The 18,240-nt window shown below is 52.6% G+C and overlaps 5 protein-coding genes across 5 annotated transcripts; 3 read left to right on the top strand and 2 right to left on the bottom strand.

Annotated features, from left to right (window-relative positions):
• Window positions 1-644: 644 nt before the first annotated feature.
• On the top strand, window positions 645-2,795 carry AB675_3577 (uncharacterized protein; the record flags this gene model as incomplete). Its single annotated transcript, XM_018143639.1, has 3 exons — window positions 645-1,312; window positions 1,367-2,327; window positions 2,412-2,795. 3 exons carry the CDS (start codon window positions 645-647, stop codon window positions 2,793-2,795), a joined length of 2,013 nt encoding a protein of 670 aa, XP_017999543.1.
• Window positions 2,796-3,836: 1,041 nt separating this feature from the next.
• On the top strand, window positions 3,837-5,456 carry AB675_3576 (uncharacterized protein; the record flags this gene model as incomplete). The annotated part of the gene is made up of 1 exon (XM_018143638.1): window positions 3,837-5,456. One exon carries the CDS (start codon window positions 3,837-3,839, stop codon window positions 5,454-5,456), a length of 1,620 nt encoding a protein of 539 aa, XP_017999673.1.
• Window positions 5,457-7,043: 1,587 nt separating this feature from the next.
• On the bottom strand, window positions 7,044-9,902 carry AB675_3575 (uncharacterized protein; the record flags this gene model as incomplete). The annotated part of the gene is made up of 3 exons (XM_018143637.1): window positions 7,044-8,509; window positions 8,559-9,472; window positions 9,838-9,902. 3 exons carry the CDS (start codon window positions 9,900-9,902, stop codon window positions 7,044-7,046), a joined length of 2,445 nt encoding a protein of 814 aa, XP_017999703.1.
• A 149-nt stretch (window positions 9,903-10,051) lies between these two features.
• On the top strand, window positions 10,052-11,715 carry AB675_3574 (uncharacterized protein; the record flags this gene model as incomplete). The annotated part of the gene is made up of 2 exons (XM_018143636.1): window positions 10,052-11,425; window positions 11,473-11,715. 2 exons carry the CDS (start codon window positions 10,052-10,054, stop codon window positions 11,713-11,715), a joined length of 1,617 nt encoding a protein of 538 aa, XP_017999587.1.
• Window positions 11,716-12,226: 511 nt separating this feature from the next.
• Window positions 12,227-17,969, bottom strand: AB675_3573 (uncharacterized protein; the record flags this gene model as incomplete). The annotated part of the gene is made up of 5 exons (XM_018143635.1): window positions 12,227-12,441; window positions 14,170-14,673; window positions 16,241-16,934; window positions 16,976-17,256; window positions 17,300-17,969. The coding sequence occupies 5 exons, from the start codon at window positions 17,967-17,969 to the stop codon at window positions 12,227-12,229; spliced, it is 2,364 nt and encodes a 787-aa protein (XP_017999755.1).
• Window positions 17,970-18,240: the final 271 nt, after the last annotated feature.

Genomic DNA, 18,240 nt, shown 5'->3' with positions numbered 1-18,240 from the left:
ACATTCACTCAGCCCGCCACTGCTTTCTAGCAATTTACGTGGCCGTGAAACTACCAGACAATAGAGGCCTGCAAGTGCCTTCAATGCCTGGATGGCCTGCGTCCCACGAGTCCACAGGCCCAGAGAGCCCAGAACTAATAGAGACACCGGGTGCAAAGGAACGCCCATATGACTATACGTCCAAAGCGTCCGGAATGTCTAGCCCTCCTTCCCAGCGGAGGTGTGGCCCTGGGCAGCTGTTCGATTCCCCCAAGGGCTGCTAGTGACCACGTGGAAACCGGAGTTGTGCTTAGTCTCCAGGTAAACACTTGATTAAACTAATAAAACAACTTTCAGCCAAGGCGAACACGGACAGGTATGCTGCAGAATGCGAGGAGCAGGGTCTACGATTGAAGCAAGATGAATTGGAACTTTCTGTTAGCGCAGGAATTTTCGCAGAAGGGTTCATTTATGCCTTTCAATTTGAGACCATACTCGCCTCCAGTACTGAGTCCTCAACAGGTCCTGCGCATACAGCTGAACATGATTTCTGCTTTCATTCAAAAACCTTTCCGGCAGAATTATCTGTCTGAGTGAACTGCCAAGCAGACAGAACGAGTACCGACCTGCCACTACACATCGAGGCAGCTCACCCGCGTATCAAGATGGCAGAAAAGGCGGTCAACCACAACAATGCGGATGAAACTAGCAAGGACAACATTGATGTCGAGACAACAGAGACCGGCGTTCCGTCCACCTCTTCATCAGAGGAGGATGTGGTAGAGGCAGAGATCATGAAGGGAGCTACTCTCTCCTTAGCTATGGGTGCATTCGTCCCGTGCATACCAGTAGCTATTGTATCTTCTGTGCTACTGACACTAATCTTCCACAACGAGATCAAAGCGCCCTTCACCGTTGTGCAACAGATCTCGACGTCCCACTCAACGGGGTTCGTGAACACAACACGGACGGACCTTCAGGCGCTGGAAAATGGCGGTAAAGCTGTCTATTGGGTATGGGCCACAACTGCCACAACGCCCGGTACACTGCATACAATTGCATCGATTACAGGAAAGATCATGCCCTTTTTGACCAGCACCTCCATGGCTCTGGTGGCTTTTTTCGCCGGCAGACGTGTTGTGCAGGCCAGCAAGAAACTGAAGTACAAATCTATACCAACTCCGCATCAGATGTCGATCCTGATAAGTCTTCTGAACGGCAGTGGTGTGAGTCCGATCTGGCAGACTCTCAAATATCGCATGCAGGCCCATGAGACCTTGGTCCAACCTGTGCACTTAGCATTCTGGTCGCTACTGTGGATTGTTGCTATAACGTGAGCACTCCTGCCAATCTTGACCACGTCGTTGAAGCTGACTGATTGCTCCAGTCTCGCTATACAGGGAGTCGATTCATGGTTTGGCGTCGCTGTCCAGCCTGTCACAGTCGATCTTCTAAGGATTTCAAACACAACATCTTCCTTCGGGCGTGGATTGGATCCCACAATCTGCGACTCTCTTACTCACGATCTACCCTGCATCGGTGACAGTTCGAAGAACTGCACCTATCCCTGCAGCATTACAACGTGGAGCAGCTCTTCACATACCCAACGTTTCGGCCTACAGCATGCACAAGAGGGCGCTGAGGTGCTTATGAATAACTCCTTGAGTGATTTCGTGGCCAACGTATCGACAGGGAACTACTACGACTACAATGCCCAGCATTTCTTCCTGGGTGATATTCAGAGTAATGCAACACTCGACTTCAGTGCACTTGTTAATTCTGTGCAAACACAATGTCATGTTATCACACAAGATTGTGATGTCGGGGAGGGGTTCACCTGTGGGTCTTTCAGTGCGCCGTCCTTTGCATGGAGCGGTGCCGTCGGTCTCAACCCACCTGTCGGAGCTGGCTTGAACAACGAGTCCAATGTTGGCATTCAATTCTTCAACAGTTCCAACCATTCAGATGCCGTCGGTCGCAACGGGTCTACAAACTTATTCGCTATGCAAAACCCAATCCCATTCCTGGTCTGGTCCAAAGGGTTTCCTCCTGTCGACACATCATCCGATCAGTTCGCATATATGCGCGACAATCATTACATCGGATCAGACGCGTCTGGTGACCCTGTCTTCATCCTGGACTGTGAGATGTCAATATATCATGGTCGCTACAACTGGACTAACGGTGTCATACCAACTGGTGGGCTCTACGACCTAGCCTTAGCTGAACCAGAATATGGTGCACTATACTCGGCAGCTTTTGCAATGGACACTGCCTTAGGTCACCTAAGTCTTCAGGACGCCGCTGCGCTTGCTGCCTACCAAGACAAGCCCGAAACACTGGCAACCGTCTTTGCAAATCAATTCTCGAGGGCTGCTGTTGCGCTGACGGCTGGAATCACTATACCATCGACGAATATCTTTGAGCAACAGAGATTCAATGACGTTCTCGTCACCATGGTTCCAAAGGCTCCTCTGTGGACCTTGATAGCTTTGAAAGCTGTGTACGCACTGTTTGCCCTGGTGTTAGCAGTGCTTGCTGTGGCTCTTGCAGAGCCTTTGACTACACAAGACATCAAAGAGCGACTCACTATCAACGGTTTAGCTGCTGGTCTTTTTGAGGCAGAATCCCATCTGAAGACTGGTGTGAAAGAAATGGAGGAGCTCTTTGACGAGCACAAACACCAGGCAACTAGAACTGTCCAGAAGGTTGGTATAGTGCAGAATGAACGGGGAGGATGGACCTGGGCTTCAACAATGCAGCTGGCGAATAATTTGGGGCTCAATCCACTGAAGATCGAAAGGCTCGAGAACTGAAGCATTGTGTCTGCGAGTACTCAGCTTCTGCCAGCTTGGAATGTTGTTTCCACATGAATGAGTTGAAAGTGACGAGCATTTTTTGCATTGCGTCGGATGTTCGCTCGCAAGGGACGACCTGGATTTATTTCTGTGTTCTAGAGTCTGATTTGATAGATATTCAATGATAATAGTCCTTGAGGTGCGATGTCATACTCCGCCTGAGCGACGAATTTGGGCTACGACACTTTGACGGCCCGCAAGATAGTCGGATCCCAGGTTCGCCTGTATCATGGAGGACTTTTCGCCAACCCGGAACGAAAAACCGACGGATCATTAGCAAGACTTATTGACTAAACCACACATCAGATAATTCTAGACAGATACGTGCACAAATTAATTGACGCTGGTTGAGAAGCAACGAAGTGTTCGACTCTGGCACGAACTGTGCCGAACTGGAATGCAATGCTAAAGTCTCAGGGTGATTAATTAAACACTCAAGCAGGGTTCCTGTCATTAACGAGCAAATTACTGCGCGTCATTTTTTCAGAGTATCAGTAACGCGTCCGTAACGTTCCATTGACAATCATGATACACTTAACTGATTTCAAAAAGTTTTGGTCTGCAATAGCGGGCCGAGTAAGCGGAATCTCACAAAAGTTAGCGTGTCATTATCTCTGCTACGTCCGGAACTCAAGGACATTCGTTATGCCCTGTCTCAATGAAAAGTGAACAAGATGTCATTTCCGGACTCCTGCACTCAAGCTCTGATCGGCCAGGCCGAGCAGAGCGTTATCGGCTTCCTAGTGGCCGCTTTGAATCGATCAGCAGATCTCATGGTAATTGTGGCTTGCTGAGGTCGGCGCACGACGCTTGATCCAGAAGCTTGTCCAAACCTAGTCTGCGGTTTGGCCTCCGCATTGGTAAGAAGGGATATCAGGCTGCAAAACACCTTTACTGAAGGTTTATGATGAGTAGTGTCAAGGTTCGAAGATCGCACTTGTGCTGGGGCCGTCTTGGTGCCGCGTCAATGTTACAGGTTTGATCGACCACGCGAGAGCTATGCCGCTTAACGATCAAAGGTGGATGCAAGGTGCGGATTTTCCAGAGGACTGTGGCTCTCAGCTTTGCGCACAAGCACGTCTCGAATGCGCTCTGATACCGGATCAAATTCCAAGGACGTTGAGGGCTGTAACCGACTCGGAGTCAAGTCGAAATGGCCGAACTATCGTTGTGTGCTTGGATGGAACAGGGGACCAGTTCGATGGTGACAATACCAACATTGTTCATCTCACTAGCTGCTTGAAAAAGGATGCCAAGTCACAGCTGACCTACTATCAAGCTGGAGTCGGGACATACAGCACAAATGGACTGATTACCGGCTTTGTATCTGGCATCGACGCGGCTATTGGCAGTTTCTTAGGACTACACCTCCGCGACGCCTACAGCTTTATTGTTCACAGTTACAAAGAGGGTGACAAGATCTGTCTGTTCGGGTTCTCCCGTGGCGCGTACACGGCGCGCTGTCTGGCTGGTATGATACATAAAGTAGGCCTGTTACCACCGCGCAACGTGGCCCAGATACCCTTCGCATACGAGATATACAAGAACGACAGCCCGGCAGGGTATAAAACAAGTGCGGAGTTCAAGAAGACGTTTTGCAACAACGTTGATGTTTATTTCCTTGGCCTCTTCGATACAGTCGACAGCGTTGGTCTCATGCCACGCGAACTACCTTTCAATGCTGGAGCAAAGGACAGATGTCGCTTCTTCAGGCATGCGCTTGCGCTGGATGAGCGTCGGGCGAAGTTTCAAGTCCGTCAGTACTACGGCATACACGACTGGGCAAGGAAGCCGTGCAATCTTTATGATATAGTCCGATCTATCGTTCGTACTTTGGGAGCAGCGCCTCCTCCGGAAGCCGATACGGTTGAAGCTCAACTGGAAAGTCCCGAGCAGCCGCAATATCACGTTAAGCATTCTGGTGTGATCACGCATCGCCCTGACACCGATGTTCTGGAAGTTTGGTTCGCAGGTCATCATTCTAACGTAGGGGGCGGAGCATGGCCAAATGCAGAACGTCATAAGATGTCAAATATTCCGCTCAGGTGGCTGATTCGACAATGTTTTGAATGTAACACTGGTATCATTTTCAACACAGACGCTTTGGCGGAGCAGGGCATTGACGTACATCTTTTGTGGCCTCGCTACCAACCTCTCCAGGTTCCTACGATGGAGTCATCACCTTTCTTGCTGGAACAGTACAGCATAGGCTTGCCGCCGAAGTCAAAGCGATCACAAGCTTTGAAACCTTTCGAAAGACACAAGAAGAAGCACGGCTTCTACTCCTTGGAATCTCTCAAGACACTTCTCCAAGATTCGAGTACCGAATGGCTGCCTGAACAAATTGAGGACTGTTTCGACGCTCTTGCTGCAGACTATAACGCCTTGCAAATGAAAAAGCTATGGTGGATCCTAGAGATTTGGCCAGTTCAGTTCAATGTTTGGAATAGACTCAGAGGTGCCTGGGAAAGCTTCTGGGGCTTGAATTTGGCACAACCTCGTCCTGTTCACGGCGCACAGCCATTACTGCACTGGACCGTCCGATATCGCATGCTAAATCTCGGTATTTCTAGCCCGGCACGCATGCAAGATAACGCGGTCTGGAAAATTGTGGCATGACCCTGAGCCCATACCTGGGCATGCGGCTACGATGCTGCTCGGCGGATAGGCTGTTTAAATGTCCTGATACGAAGGAGTGTTGAAGGCAACGGCACGCCACGCTCGCTGGTAATGTTAATGGCAATATATGTGGCTTTCGACTTGACGTCTCCTTACTGTATTATAAGGCGAAGAGTGCCGGCGGCTGTCCGGTGATCTATGTTTAGTATCCCGTTGCACTGCGGCATCCCACTCCGTCAAGCAGTTCGAACAACTGCCCTGGCATAGCAAGGCTCATAGGCGACGGCACGAGGAAGCAGTTCCAGCAGGATCAACCCAGCAGCACTTACTCTTGGACACAATCGAAGGCTACCGACGTACTTCCATGCGGTGTGCGTGGCTGATGGGATCAGCGGCAGCTTTATTGCGAAAATTGGTGATCTGAGATGATGAGCCTGTTGATGATAAGGATGTGCTCTCAAGATGCATGACGACGGAGATCACGTTGGGACCGGCAGCGAGGATGAAGCGGACAGCATTGGACAATACTGAGACGCACGCACATGTCCACAACATGCGAGTTGGTGGTTGAAGGGGCACAACGTCTTTTGAGTCCATGGCACATATATATTCGAGTGTAAAAAGCACAGTCGCCCGCAAGTCCAGAGCTTATTCGAAGCTCACGGCCAGAGCCACTGCGCAAAAGCTGCTCCACACTCGCACTGTAAGCTCACATGCTTCGCCGAGTCGATTGAGGAGTGTCTCAAGCATGTCGTGGTCATAGGTCTTACTGTACGCTCTGCATAGTCTGTCCTCTTCTGGGACGCCAAGCCTATGGAGTATCCCGTGGTTGTTGTCCCGAGAGTCTATCTGAGTTCTGCGGCGTCTTGGCGTGGAACTTGGATCCTTGGCCGATCTCCCTTGTCGACTACACCTTACCTTTCCATCGCCCAATACGTCTCAACAGCTATCAGCAAATGCCCGCTAGCTAGCCGTACATGGCTGCTGGCGCTAGATCACGATTCCGCGGCTCCTGCCATCAACTGCTCACGTACGATGAGTGTGGAATCGGAATCATGTCGCAGTGGGTCGGTCCCAGAGCTTCTATCAATCTGCGGGTATCATATGTTTGAACGAGACATCGAAGAGTGCAAAAGTGTAGCACCTTCTCCTGGGCAGACGAAGTCGCCCTCTCTGCCAGCAGTGCAAAGGTTGCGCTTGCGATGTTTTCCTCCAGCAACCTCGAGCCCTTTGCCGCCAGCGAACCTCCGCTAGCCGCGACGAAACAGATCTCTTCGGTGATTCTTCCATAAGCAATCTCGGATCCCACGCTGCGGCGATGGCCAGCTCGACGACTTGAATCCTATTCCACTAGTGAAGCCTCCCTATTCGAGAACAGAGGTACAGGACGCCACCAGAGCAAGCGGAGCAGACTTCACCGCGACGTCCCAGACGAGTATACAAAGCCTGTTCGAGCCAGCCAGCCAGACTTGGCAGATGTTACTTCGACACTGTGAGCTTGGAAATGCTGGGTCCGACTGCCGCGTCACGATCTCGGTCGTCGAGGCCATCTGGAAGAGTCGGGGTCCGAAATTTCTCGCTGAACAGTCACTCTATTGCGGTCTTCGCTTTCTCGACCTCGGCCTTTTCCTGCACGGCAGCGTTCAGCTCGTCCACCTTGTCGTTGAAAGCAGACCGCGCATCGTTGTACTTTCCAATCCATTGAATGACGTCCTTTGCAAGCTCCGCCTTGCCGACTTCAAGGGCAGATTTTGCCGCCTCCAGATCGTCCGCTTTCTTCCGAGCTTCTTTGATTTCGGCAGAAAGGTCATCCACTCGCCTCTTGCCATCCTCGATGCGCGCAGAATAGGAACCTCTGAGCTCTCCCATCAGCTTATCGACGTCGCCGGCGCCGGCACTCTGCAACTGCGCGGTGGTAAGGTCCGTTCTCATCTGCTCCAGCTTCCTATCTCCCTCCGCCTTGTCGACTTCCAACTTATCGAGTTGCTCCTGCATTGCGTCACCCTTTTCACGCACCAGGCGGAGTTCGGTCTCCAGACCTGTGATCTTGCTTCGATTGACAGCCTCTGTCTCAGACAATGTTTTGATTTCACCGTCACGAGCCTTGATCGTGTCCTGAGCGTGACGCAACGCCCGACCAGCCACCTCAATCTGGTTCTTCTGAAGAGCAATCTGCCCCTCGAGTCCAGTCACCTGCTTTGTCGCTTCTATGTTCTGCTCCTCGGACGACGTGCGATGCTCTTGAAGACTTTCGTTGAGCTCCGAGATCTTCGATTGTGCATCCTTCAGCGCCGCCAGACTCTTCTCCCGGTCATTGGATATGGCCTTGAGTTCAATCTCTCGAACAGCATTGATGGCGACCTGACGATTTTCTTTGTCGTCTTCGATCCTGGCTTTGAGTGCTCGAATTTCGGCATCTAGATCGGATCGTTTGCGGTCCATCTTCGCCACGTGCTGCAGAAGCCACAAAGTCAGGTCTGCGATAGATCGATAAGTGGATTCATTCTTGTATTGCATCCTGATGGACTTGACAGTGGCTTCCCGACCGGACTTGACCTCCTGCATGCTCACTTCGCGTCGTAGCTCGGCGCGCATGAGATCGGTGGGTGCTTGAATCTTGTTGAGAAGATTACGCAGTTCGGCGTCGACCTCGAGGTGTTTAGCGTGTGTTTTGATCTGGATTTGAGACCCTCCCCACTTCGCTGCGCATTCAGCCCCGAATTGGACGACATGGCCGTCGCTGACTTTGATTTCGGACTGAGCATCTCGCATCTTGGCCAATTCGTTATCGAATTCGCTCTGGAGGCGTCCGCGCTCCTCCGCATCCCGCTTTTTGTCAGCTTCACGCTTCTCACGTTCGACACCGAGCTGTTGCTCTATACTGGCAATTCCTGCTTGCACTTTGTCGAAATGTGAGTCAACAACGGGAATACCTGTCGTCTGACCATCGCGAGATGGCAAAGCGTAGAGAGAATCGCGGAAGTACTCGCGCTCCGTTGGTGCCAAAGGATTCTTTGGAGGCATGCTGAGCTCCTGTCTGCCGCTCCAATTGTCTGAGACGTCTCTCGCCGTCCTCCGTAATGAGGCCTCGGATGGCCGCACGCAGCTTCTCTTCGGACTCCTTCGCATCACGGGCGTCCTTCTTGTAGCGTCGAACCTCAATGTCCGAGTAGTCGTCAGATCTCTGCGCTGGGCCGACGACTCTCACTGGTCTGTATTGTTCTGCTCGAGGGGCGGACTTCTGTAGCGCCTGCTCAAGCTTCTTGTCCATCTTTTCGACTTCGGCGGCATGCTGCTTCTCGGCCTTCTCTGCCGCAGTTTGAAGTCGCTGGACTTTGCATTTTTCTTCTTCGAGCTCGTCTTCCAATCGTTGAAGTTTCTCAATGTCGTCTTCGTCGTGGCTGCGTGTTGTGGTCTCGTAATCCCGGATCTTCTCGTTGGCCGCATTCAATTCTTGCTGAAGTCGGTCTCTGTCTTCCTCCCATTGTATCGCAGCCTCGTTGTGCTCTTCCAGCCGAGTTTGCCACCGCTCCATGTTCGCAGTAGACTCGCCACGTAGTGCGTCGACGCGGTTGAGCATCGATGCGAATGCGTCATCTCCGTATTTGCTGTACTCTCCCTGCAACTGAATTTGTGACCAAATGACTGGGTGGCGTTTAGCGAGTTTCGCGAACATCTGCATCATTTCTTTGACGGTTTGATCGCCCCCAATAGTCTTCAGGGTCTTGATGGGTTCGACATCGGATAGTATGCGAGCTTGTCGGGCGATGACCAGAAGCTGCCGCTCAATGGCCTGAATCTTGTCTTTGAGGCGCTGTGTAGCCTGGGCGATGGATTCGAAGTCCGAACGCTTTGCTTCTGCTTCAAGACGCTCTTTGATTTGCTTCCAATCGAGTTTTCCTCGGAAGCCGGGTTTACGCATCAGCTCTTTCCACTTCTTGAGGGCATCGTTGACGTATTGGAGGTGCTTGTCATGCAGGTCCAGCTGCGCGCTTGCGTGTAGGCGGACATGGCGGCTGTCCTTGGTGAGTGATTGTGGGATCCCGCAATTGGAATGCAGCAGTCGCCAGGAGCCTCGCCCGCAGCTTAGACGCACATTTGCGGAACTCCGGACCCGGAGTTGATGTGGAATGTTGCGAGCCAGATGAGTATGCTTGGAATCGACAAGCCAGGTTGAGGGTAGAGGAGAGAAACCTGTAGGCGCAGGCTTCGCGGAGTGCCAAAGGAAGTGAAGTAGCGGATCGGCTTCACAATACTCCGAGGTGACACAAAGAATATCTCCCAGCAAACAATCAACAGTGAACAAAGGCGCAGGCCGGAATTCAGGCGACCTCAAATCTTGCATCACCAAATCGGTGTGATCAACTTGATTTGAGCACACCTCTCAGGAGGGCTCTGATTGGATAACACCTCCACCTTCAGAACCGATTTCGCTTTACCAGCCATCCTCCTAACAAGCCACATCGAAGGCAGGACCGCGACTGCGCTGATCCGCACCAAAGCCCCCGCTCAGCCTCGTCGAAACCGAGAGTACGCTCCCAGTGAGCCAGGTCGAAGCTAGATCAGAGCCGCCAGCGAGATACGTCTGAGCCAACATGGCGACGACGCTGAGGCGCATCGAACAGATATCCGAGCCCGTTTTGCAACTCACACGAGCGATGACTGACTTCGAGAAGAAGCGAGAGGATGCCATGAAAGTCGAGCGCATTCCACATGGACTCATCACGCCTAAACGCGAAGAGATGTGGTATGCCTTCAAGGCCGGTGGGTGGCTCGCGATCTGTCAGTGGATGGATGAATATGGCCGGCGGCAATCGAGGAGCGGCGACACTGCATACAAATACTTCGACGATGATCTGCAGCGCACAAACCAATTGTTACCGTTCATCCTCTCCGAGATCTACCATACAGTCATAGAAGCTCTCATCCTCGGCACCCTTCCGCAGCTGGAGCTGAAAGACGTAGACGCGTGGTCGACAACGAAGAATATGCGAACGGAAGTCGGCATCTATATCAACTGTTTCGGTTATACTGGTTACACCGACCGACCCAATGATCAACGCTCCAGTCCTGGTCTGTACGCAGAGGACGAACGTGGCAAAGGTTTCTCTGTTGATGATTATGAGTCGCTTCGCAAGATCACGAAACAGTACATCGACCGAAACGATGTCGCATATCGCATCGATAGCAATCCGGGACCCAAGAAAACAGTCCAACTCGGAGATCCGAAGCGATTCGCCCACAACGCCTCGCAGATTGACCGCATCAACGAGTGGCGCTCCTTCATCAAGAAGAACATCATCGATAGCCCGCCTTACACCGACAAGTCGAAGAAGCTCGATCTGTGTCCAAATTATGTCGGTTATGGAAAGTGGGCCGGCCTTCGGGTTCTTGAGCACTTGGAAAACTTGAGTACTTCAGCACTCTGGGGTCTGATGAACGGCTTGTTGCGAGACTACCACAAAGAGAAATGGAAGGCGTACCAGAACTTCCTCCTTCCGATCTGTGGGCGAGAGTATGCAAACTTGGCGGAAGCGAGCTCTTCGATATTGGCCGGTAGCTATCACGATGAGGGAGGTCTCAATCCAACTCGCGCAGGCGCTACTCCAAGTATGACAAAACCGGCAGACATTCAAGCCTACGAGGAGAGCTGTGGACGAAACATCGAGCACCTTCTCAAGACCGGCGGCCGAAGCAGCAATCCACCCGGTGGCAGCTTGCTAGTGCGATCTGCGAAGCGAGAAGTGGAGAGAGTGACCAGAGTCCTCGAGGACTACGTTGACAACCTGCGAGATCCGATCATGGACCTCATGGAGCAAACGCAGCGGGATGCGGAGGATTTGGAAGATCAGTGGGAAGACCTGCAGATCATCGAAGAGAATCTCAGTACGCTGCTGATGAAGGATCGACTTAGCCAGCTAATCGACGCGTTTGAGAACGGCACCGAAATCGAAAGCAATGAACCAGAAGTACTAGTCACGCGCTCGCCGTGAGATCTGCGCGTCGACAGGCGAAGGAGAAGAATGATCTGCTGAAGAAATACGTTGCCAACAAGCAGGATCCGCAGAAGAAGGAAAGCTTGGAACTCAAGGCGGAGACGAAGAAGAACGCCGATGCTTTGCTGGAGAAGTGGACGGATCTGCAGAAGACTGAGGAATATCTCCGCAGGCTGTTGCTGAGGGATCGACTTGCTGAGCTGATGGGAAAATTCAAAGCCGGCAAAGATGGAGGCGAGATCCAGGTTCCACGGACACCTTGAGCTGGAAGTGTTGCTCAATTGAGCTTCGCCTGGCTGTCGATGTGCGAGCAGGGTGACGCAAGTCCGAGACCAGACTGCGGCTGGCATGAGCCATGATCGAGCTCGCTCGAATGCTGAATTGCGGCAGGGTTGAGAAAAACTCGATTATGTATCGAGCTTCATGTGCGACGAGTAGCTAGAAATTCTTCCGAATCCATCATTCGGATTCAATGTTTCGCTTCGTGAACTCGTTCCTGGCCCGATCTTGCACGCTGGTTTCCTAGACGACTTTCTCGAGGCGACCTTCCCATCTCTCGTGCTCGCTTCGGACGTCTTGCGTCGACCTCAGCAGGGACTTCAGGCACTAAGTCGATATTCTGGCTGGTATATTCGAAGCGGTAGTGGAAGACTCGTACCGTTGTCCAAGGACTGCCGTGCTTCTGAGCCGTGAATTCGTTTTCGGTCGGCTTGCTCCAGCGACTTGATCCGGTCGTTCGCCTCGCGCAGCTCTGTAAGGAGCCGAGTTTCGGTCCTAGCTCGATCTTACCCATCTTGACTTGTTTGCAGCAGCTTCTTCTCGGAGAGTATTGGTGTCGTTGAAGAGTTTCGTGGAAACTGCGTCGAGGAACGCGCTGAGATGCTGGTATGATTGCATCTTGTACCATAGGACGTGGTGGGCGCTGTCGAGCTTCTTGTACATGTCGAGCATTCCGTCGGCCTGTTCATCGCCCGCAATATCTTGATGCTCTTCGTCTTGGGCAGTATCCTGGCTTCGAGAGCTATGATTTCGAGCTGTTGCTCAATTTCTTGCATCTTCGCTTCAAGGAAGGCACAGGACGTGTTGGCCGCTTATAAATCGGCCTGGCACGCTTCTCCCTCCCCTATTCCACCTGCATCCAAAGCAAACTTGATCATATTGCCTATTCTGATTACACTGGCCTAGCATACGTGGCATAACCACACGCCTGATCCTTCCTAGCAGGACCCTGATCCGAGCACCAACTCTTAGCACACTGATAGCAGCTAGCAGGTAGCAACGAGTGGTCCGAGCAGCTCCTTCATCGTCTCCGATGTGCTGGCTTGCTGCTTCCATCGTGCGAGATTCTCGTTCGTCCACTTCAGATGCTCGTCGTACAGCTTTCGCTGCTACTGTGTAGACCGACATGATTGAGGCTTGCAAATTCAATTCCAGACCAAAAAGATCAAGCACGCACAAGTGTACGCTGACGAACTGAACACGAGGCAAGACTGGGCCAGCAGGTCGCTATGTGCGATTGCGAGGAAAGATGTAACAGAGCGGGATGCCATGGATCTTGGGGCTTTTTGCAACGATCAGGAAAGACGAACTTGAGCCGGAGGCCATTGATATCGGAGCTCCTTCCGAAGACCAGCAGAGACGAACTTGTGCAGGAAGCCATGGATCTCGTTCGGCACTGCGAGGTATGAACAAAAGTTCGGCGAGCTCTTTCCGGCAGAGCTGTAGCTCAGAAGACGGTCCAAGAAGCTCTTGCCCAACAACAGTAAAGGCGTGCTCGAGCCGGAAATCATGGTTCTGAAAGGTGCCTTCGGAATTGCAGATGACGGTCCGCAGCGCTCCTTTCTGCGACCAGCAAAGCCGTGCATGAGCAGGAAGCCAAATTCATCACAGCTCTTTCTGACGACCGGCAGAGCCACGAACGAGCAGGACATCAAGTCCGGCTAACGGTCAAAGGAGTCCTTTCCGGCGGCTCTGGCTTTCACAAAGTCCTGGCTGCTCTGCTGCTTGTCAAGCTTCTCGCTTGTTTCTCGCTGGCGGGAAGCACATTCTGGAGTTGCGCAATGAGATCATCAGACCGGACGAGCCGTGATTGAGCTATCGTGTCGGCTTTTCCAGTCGGGAGGCAAGGAGGAAGCCATGGAGTCCATTCGTTCCGCCCACGCGTGGATGATGGTGTAAGGAGCGTCCGGTAACGAGTTACCCCTTCCACCGACTGTCATACGAGAGTGCCTGCGGATTTAGGATGTAGAGAATGCGCCTGCCAATGAAGCGTGCAGTGAAGGCTGTTCCTGCTGTTTGTGACACGATCCCATAGGGCCTCCCTGTATCACTTTCGTAACGTCATACCACAGGGCCCTGCCCAGCCGTGAAAATGGCGGACTCGTATGCACATGTATTCGCGGTAATTTCGAGCATGGAAGACGAGATTTCTGCCTTTGAAGACCTCCAGGACGATATTTGCAGAATTGTACCTGCTCCTACCTGACTCATTACCGCGAAACGCCGTGAAATACGGCATGCATTCAAGACTGGTGGTTGGCTGGCGGTATGCACCTGGATGCAGCAATATGACCAGCAGACATCCATGAGCGGCGAGAACGCATATAAGTAGTTCGACGAAGATGAGCAGCGGAATGTCAGGGCACCCTTGACGTGTTGTAATTCGAGATTAGCTCAGATCGTCCTCGGAGCCCGCCCTGTGAGTATGCTGAGTTTACCTTCTCTGTCTGTTCGTGCATCTCGAGAATTGGCGTAGATCGTCTCTGGAGCCCGCCCTGTGGGTATCTCGGAGTTGTGTTTCTGTTTCTCTTCGTGCATCGCAAGCACAGGCACAACCCGTCTCTGGAGCCCGCCTTGTGGGCATCCTGAGTTTGAGGCTATATCGTTTATGGTGACCTTCTTCATATACTTGGTTGACGCGCACAATGTCTGGGTATCGGCAAACTCATCCTGCCCTTCGTAGAGATTGAAGGCGCCATTAACGCCCAGTTGCTGCTCGGCTTCTTCGAGGTCTTCAGAGCGTGGCTCAATGAGTGTGGCCAGGCCCAGCACATCATCGGCTCGATTTGGATCAGGAGTGCTGGTCGCCAACTCCGTGAGATCGGCATTCATCTGCTTGACCGTGGTGTGACTGAATGACTTCGGATTCTTCGCGGACTGGGCCGCGTCCACAACGACAGACTTGCCACTGAGGTCGCGCTCCCAGCTGTTGATTTCTGTTTCTGTTTCTGTTCGTGCACATTCTTAGAAAGTCGACGGGCGAGAGTCGAAGCACGGATTTGCCTGCGGTGCCCGCGCCGATCCATGACTCAGAGCGACCTGGATCGCCATGCCTGCGCGGACCGCTCAGAAGGCGGAGGAAGGAGAGCGAGTGATCATTACACCACTGCGAGGCGAGGATTGTGTAGCTCTTGTGAGGCTTCTCGAGGGGAGTTGCTGCCAACGGGAAGCAAGACTGAGACGGACAAGCATAGTCCTCGAATCGTCAGCCTTCGCTTTTGGGACGGATGGCGGTGACACAAGCGAGCATTTACTGCTGCTGTTAGATCGTCGGTGGCTTCGCTATCGAGGACGCGGATACAGTCGAGCCAGCGCCTGGCATTGGAGGCATCATGTGCGCTCTGCACATGCCCGGCATCAGTCTTCAGTTCTTCCGTACAGCGGTCTGCTCGTATCTTCACGCCATGTTCACATTGCTCGACAATCAACGCATGCTCGATACCAGTCACCCCACCTCTTGTACCACGTAAAAGTGCACCCTTCGACTCGACATGTTCAGGGACCACAGGCTTCTCGGAGGGTTCTGGACTGCGGCAGGAAGGTACAAAGCGTTCGAGCAGACGTTTATCCAAGTACCTGCTCGGAAGGCTGTGACGAATCTGATAGATATCGTGCGGGAACGGGAAATCAGAGGTAGGACGAGGTAGGACGAGGTTGCCAAGGGCGCCGGCATCCTACGGCGCGTCCCACAGCCAAAACATGCAGCGGCTTCGCCGGCATACGCAAGGCAAGTCCAGCCACTGTCAACCGGTTAAGAAAATGCCTCAACTTATCCATGATCACTTTCGCGGCGAACAGTATGCTCCGAATCCTACCACGCTAGCTGATCTTCACAATGCTGTACAATTACATCCCCTGACCCCTTCTAGCAAGCCTGATCCGAGCACCAACCCCGAGCACACTTACTAGCAGCTAGCACTGCGAGCGTAACGCCGCTAATTCAAACAGCTTTTATATTCACCTTCAACATCCCATGCTACGGTACCTCTTGGCCATACTCACCCAAATTATTGACCTAGCTAGTTCCTGGGACTGCACTCCGCTCATGCTTGACCATTCTCCTAGGCAGTATTCTATTCTCGCTACTATGGTGGTACCTTCAGTGATCGGATCACTCTTCGTGCAACATGCTCCGTGCTCAGGTAGGTGTTCTCTAAGCGCTCCCAGACCCTTCATCACGCTGCACTGCGCTTGATTGCGTCCGCCGGCTTTTAGAGATCGTGTCTGCTCGGTTTGCAACGCCACCAACCGATTTCAATGAGATGTCACTGAAGACGGTCCTAGCGGGGATGCTGGCGAGATTCTTATTGCTCATTATCAGTCTCGAATGCAGAACCTGAGTCACAATATAGTCTTTGAGAAATGAACCTGAATCGTCAATTATCATTCATGAACGCGTGTGTTTCATCGTCTACCTGCTTCGTAACAACCGACCGCTCGCCCTACAAGAACTATCCTACCGCTCATACCTCACCCGCAACCCTCTCGCCTGCACCGCCGTTGCCCTACCATCCTCCACCTCTACCACAAAATCATCCAGCCCGACCCCGCCGTACACCAGCTGATCCGTCGTCAACCAACTGATACAGTTCCCGAGCACCGGATAAGGATTCAGCACCACCGGCAACTTCTGAACGTAGCTCCGGAAACCAACCTTGCCCGGACTCGTCAACGTTGTTGGCCACAACCTCATCGTAGCATTCTCCGCACCATTCAACGTCGCATATAACGCCAAAGCATCCGTCCCATTCCAATTCCACTCACTAACAAGCAGACCGGGCCCGTCGTCCACCTCCAACACCATCACGTCCCCATCATTCTCATACCGACCAGCATACGTGACATTTGCCTCCTCAGCGGCCGCCTCATCCAGCACACCAACCACAGTCTCCGCCACAATATTCGCAACCGTATCCACCGCAAGACTCACTTCCACCCCACTGGCAAGCACACTATAGCCAACACCCCAATCCGGCAGCAAAACAATCTCCGACGTGTACTGCCCGTAGTGGCCTCCCTTGGTGTACATCCACGACTGACGCTCGAGCGGAGCTCTCAGTATCTCCCAGGGTGCGCCAACGCTGACGTTCGGGCTTCCAGTAAAAGTGACTGGCAAAAGCCAACGACGGGTTTGCGCGGGTGTGAGAAGCCTCGAACTAAGCATCGACTGCCCGATGATCCGTAAATCCCGTATGTTGGAGTACTACATGGTCAGCAAAATCCGCAACGTGGAAGTAAACTTACAAATCCCGCCGCAGGAGCCTCGTTGAGAGTCTCCCACAAAAATCCGCTATACGACAGATTGTACGGCACAAAGCTTCTCTCAAGCTGATCGCTTGGCGGCAATGAGTAAGTCCCGGTAAGATTGAGAGCCGCAACGAAGTCATTCGCAAAGATATCGTCAAAAGCGGTGCCGGTAATATTCTCCAACGCCATGGCTAGGAGTGAGTATCCCACATTGGAATAGATTGGGGTATGAAACGCCGGCACGACAGGACTCTGCACAAGAACCGCCTTGAGGTATTCTGAAATGGTCAGCACCCACACGCCAGAGGCCTCCCCACTCACCAGTCCGATTACACGGAAACAACGGCGATTGATCCGTCCCATTATACCCGCAATAGCTGACATTCACAGGCGACACCGGTGGAAGGACTCCCGCAAAGCCATCATCTGAGTCCGGACCGAATGCAAAATCGCGATTGACACCTGACAACTGCGAAGCCAGTGCGCCTAATGTGATGCTGTCGAAGTCGTAATAGTCGATACCTACCTCGCCAGCGCGCTGAGCAGCATACTCTGCCAACACCGGAACATACTTCGTCACGGGCTCGTTCCAGAGAACGTCTCCAGCTGCAATGAGAAAGTTGTACACGCTGAACAGCTTTGACATGCTGCCGATCCGCAAGACCGTGTCTTCTGTAATCTGCGAAGCGCCAACACTGGCATTTGCGAAGTCCGGCGCATTGAAGGTGTATGTGAACAACGATTCATTCGTACTGATTGAGTACATATCGAGGATAAAAGATGTGGACTGATTGTCGAGAGAAGGGTATTGTGATCCTCCTGCGAGGGAGTCCTCCAGAGTCTGATTCAAGGTCGTCAAGGCATTGCTGAAGCTGCTTGATGTAGACAGATGCTGCGGTGCCGGAAAGACCGGCCCCAGAGGAAAGCATGGCTGCTGTTGCGCAAGAGTCGCCGCGATGAGCGTCGCCGGGACGAGGAGGTTGCGACACATCTCGGACGACGTCTTCGCAGGACTAACGGCGGCGGCATTGTCCTCGACAAGCTTATGTATAAATGACTCTGCGCAAGGTCTTCATCGGAGTCGAGTGGCGCCGTCCTCAACCCACGTGCAGGCCAAGAGGTAGAGCTGAGATAGAGTTAGGTGATCGTGCAGAGTTTGGGATAGACTTTTGCAGAATACGAGCTTGGACGTCCGTCCACAGACACGGTCCGCGTTCTGTTTGACTCATACTCTTGGCGTGTACCGGACACGAGTCTGCCAT

This window comes from Cyphellophora attinorum, assembly GCF_001299255.1.
Source record: "Cyphellophora attinorum strain CBS 131958 chromosome Unknown Contig14, whole genome shotgun sequence".
In the NCBI taxonomy this organism is placed as follows: domain Eukaryota; kingdom Fungi; phylum Ascomycota; class Eurotiomycetes; order Chaetothyriales; family Cyphellophoraceae; genus Cyphellophora; species Cyphellophora attinorum.
Note: the sequence above shows the minus strand (reverse complement) of the source record. Positions and strands in the feature narration are given on the sequence as shown.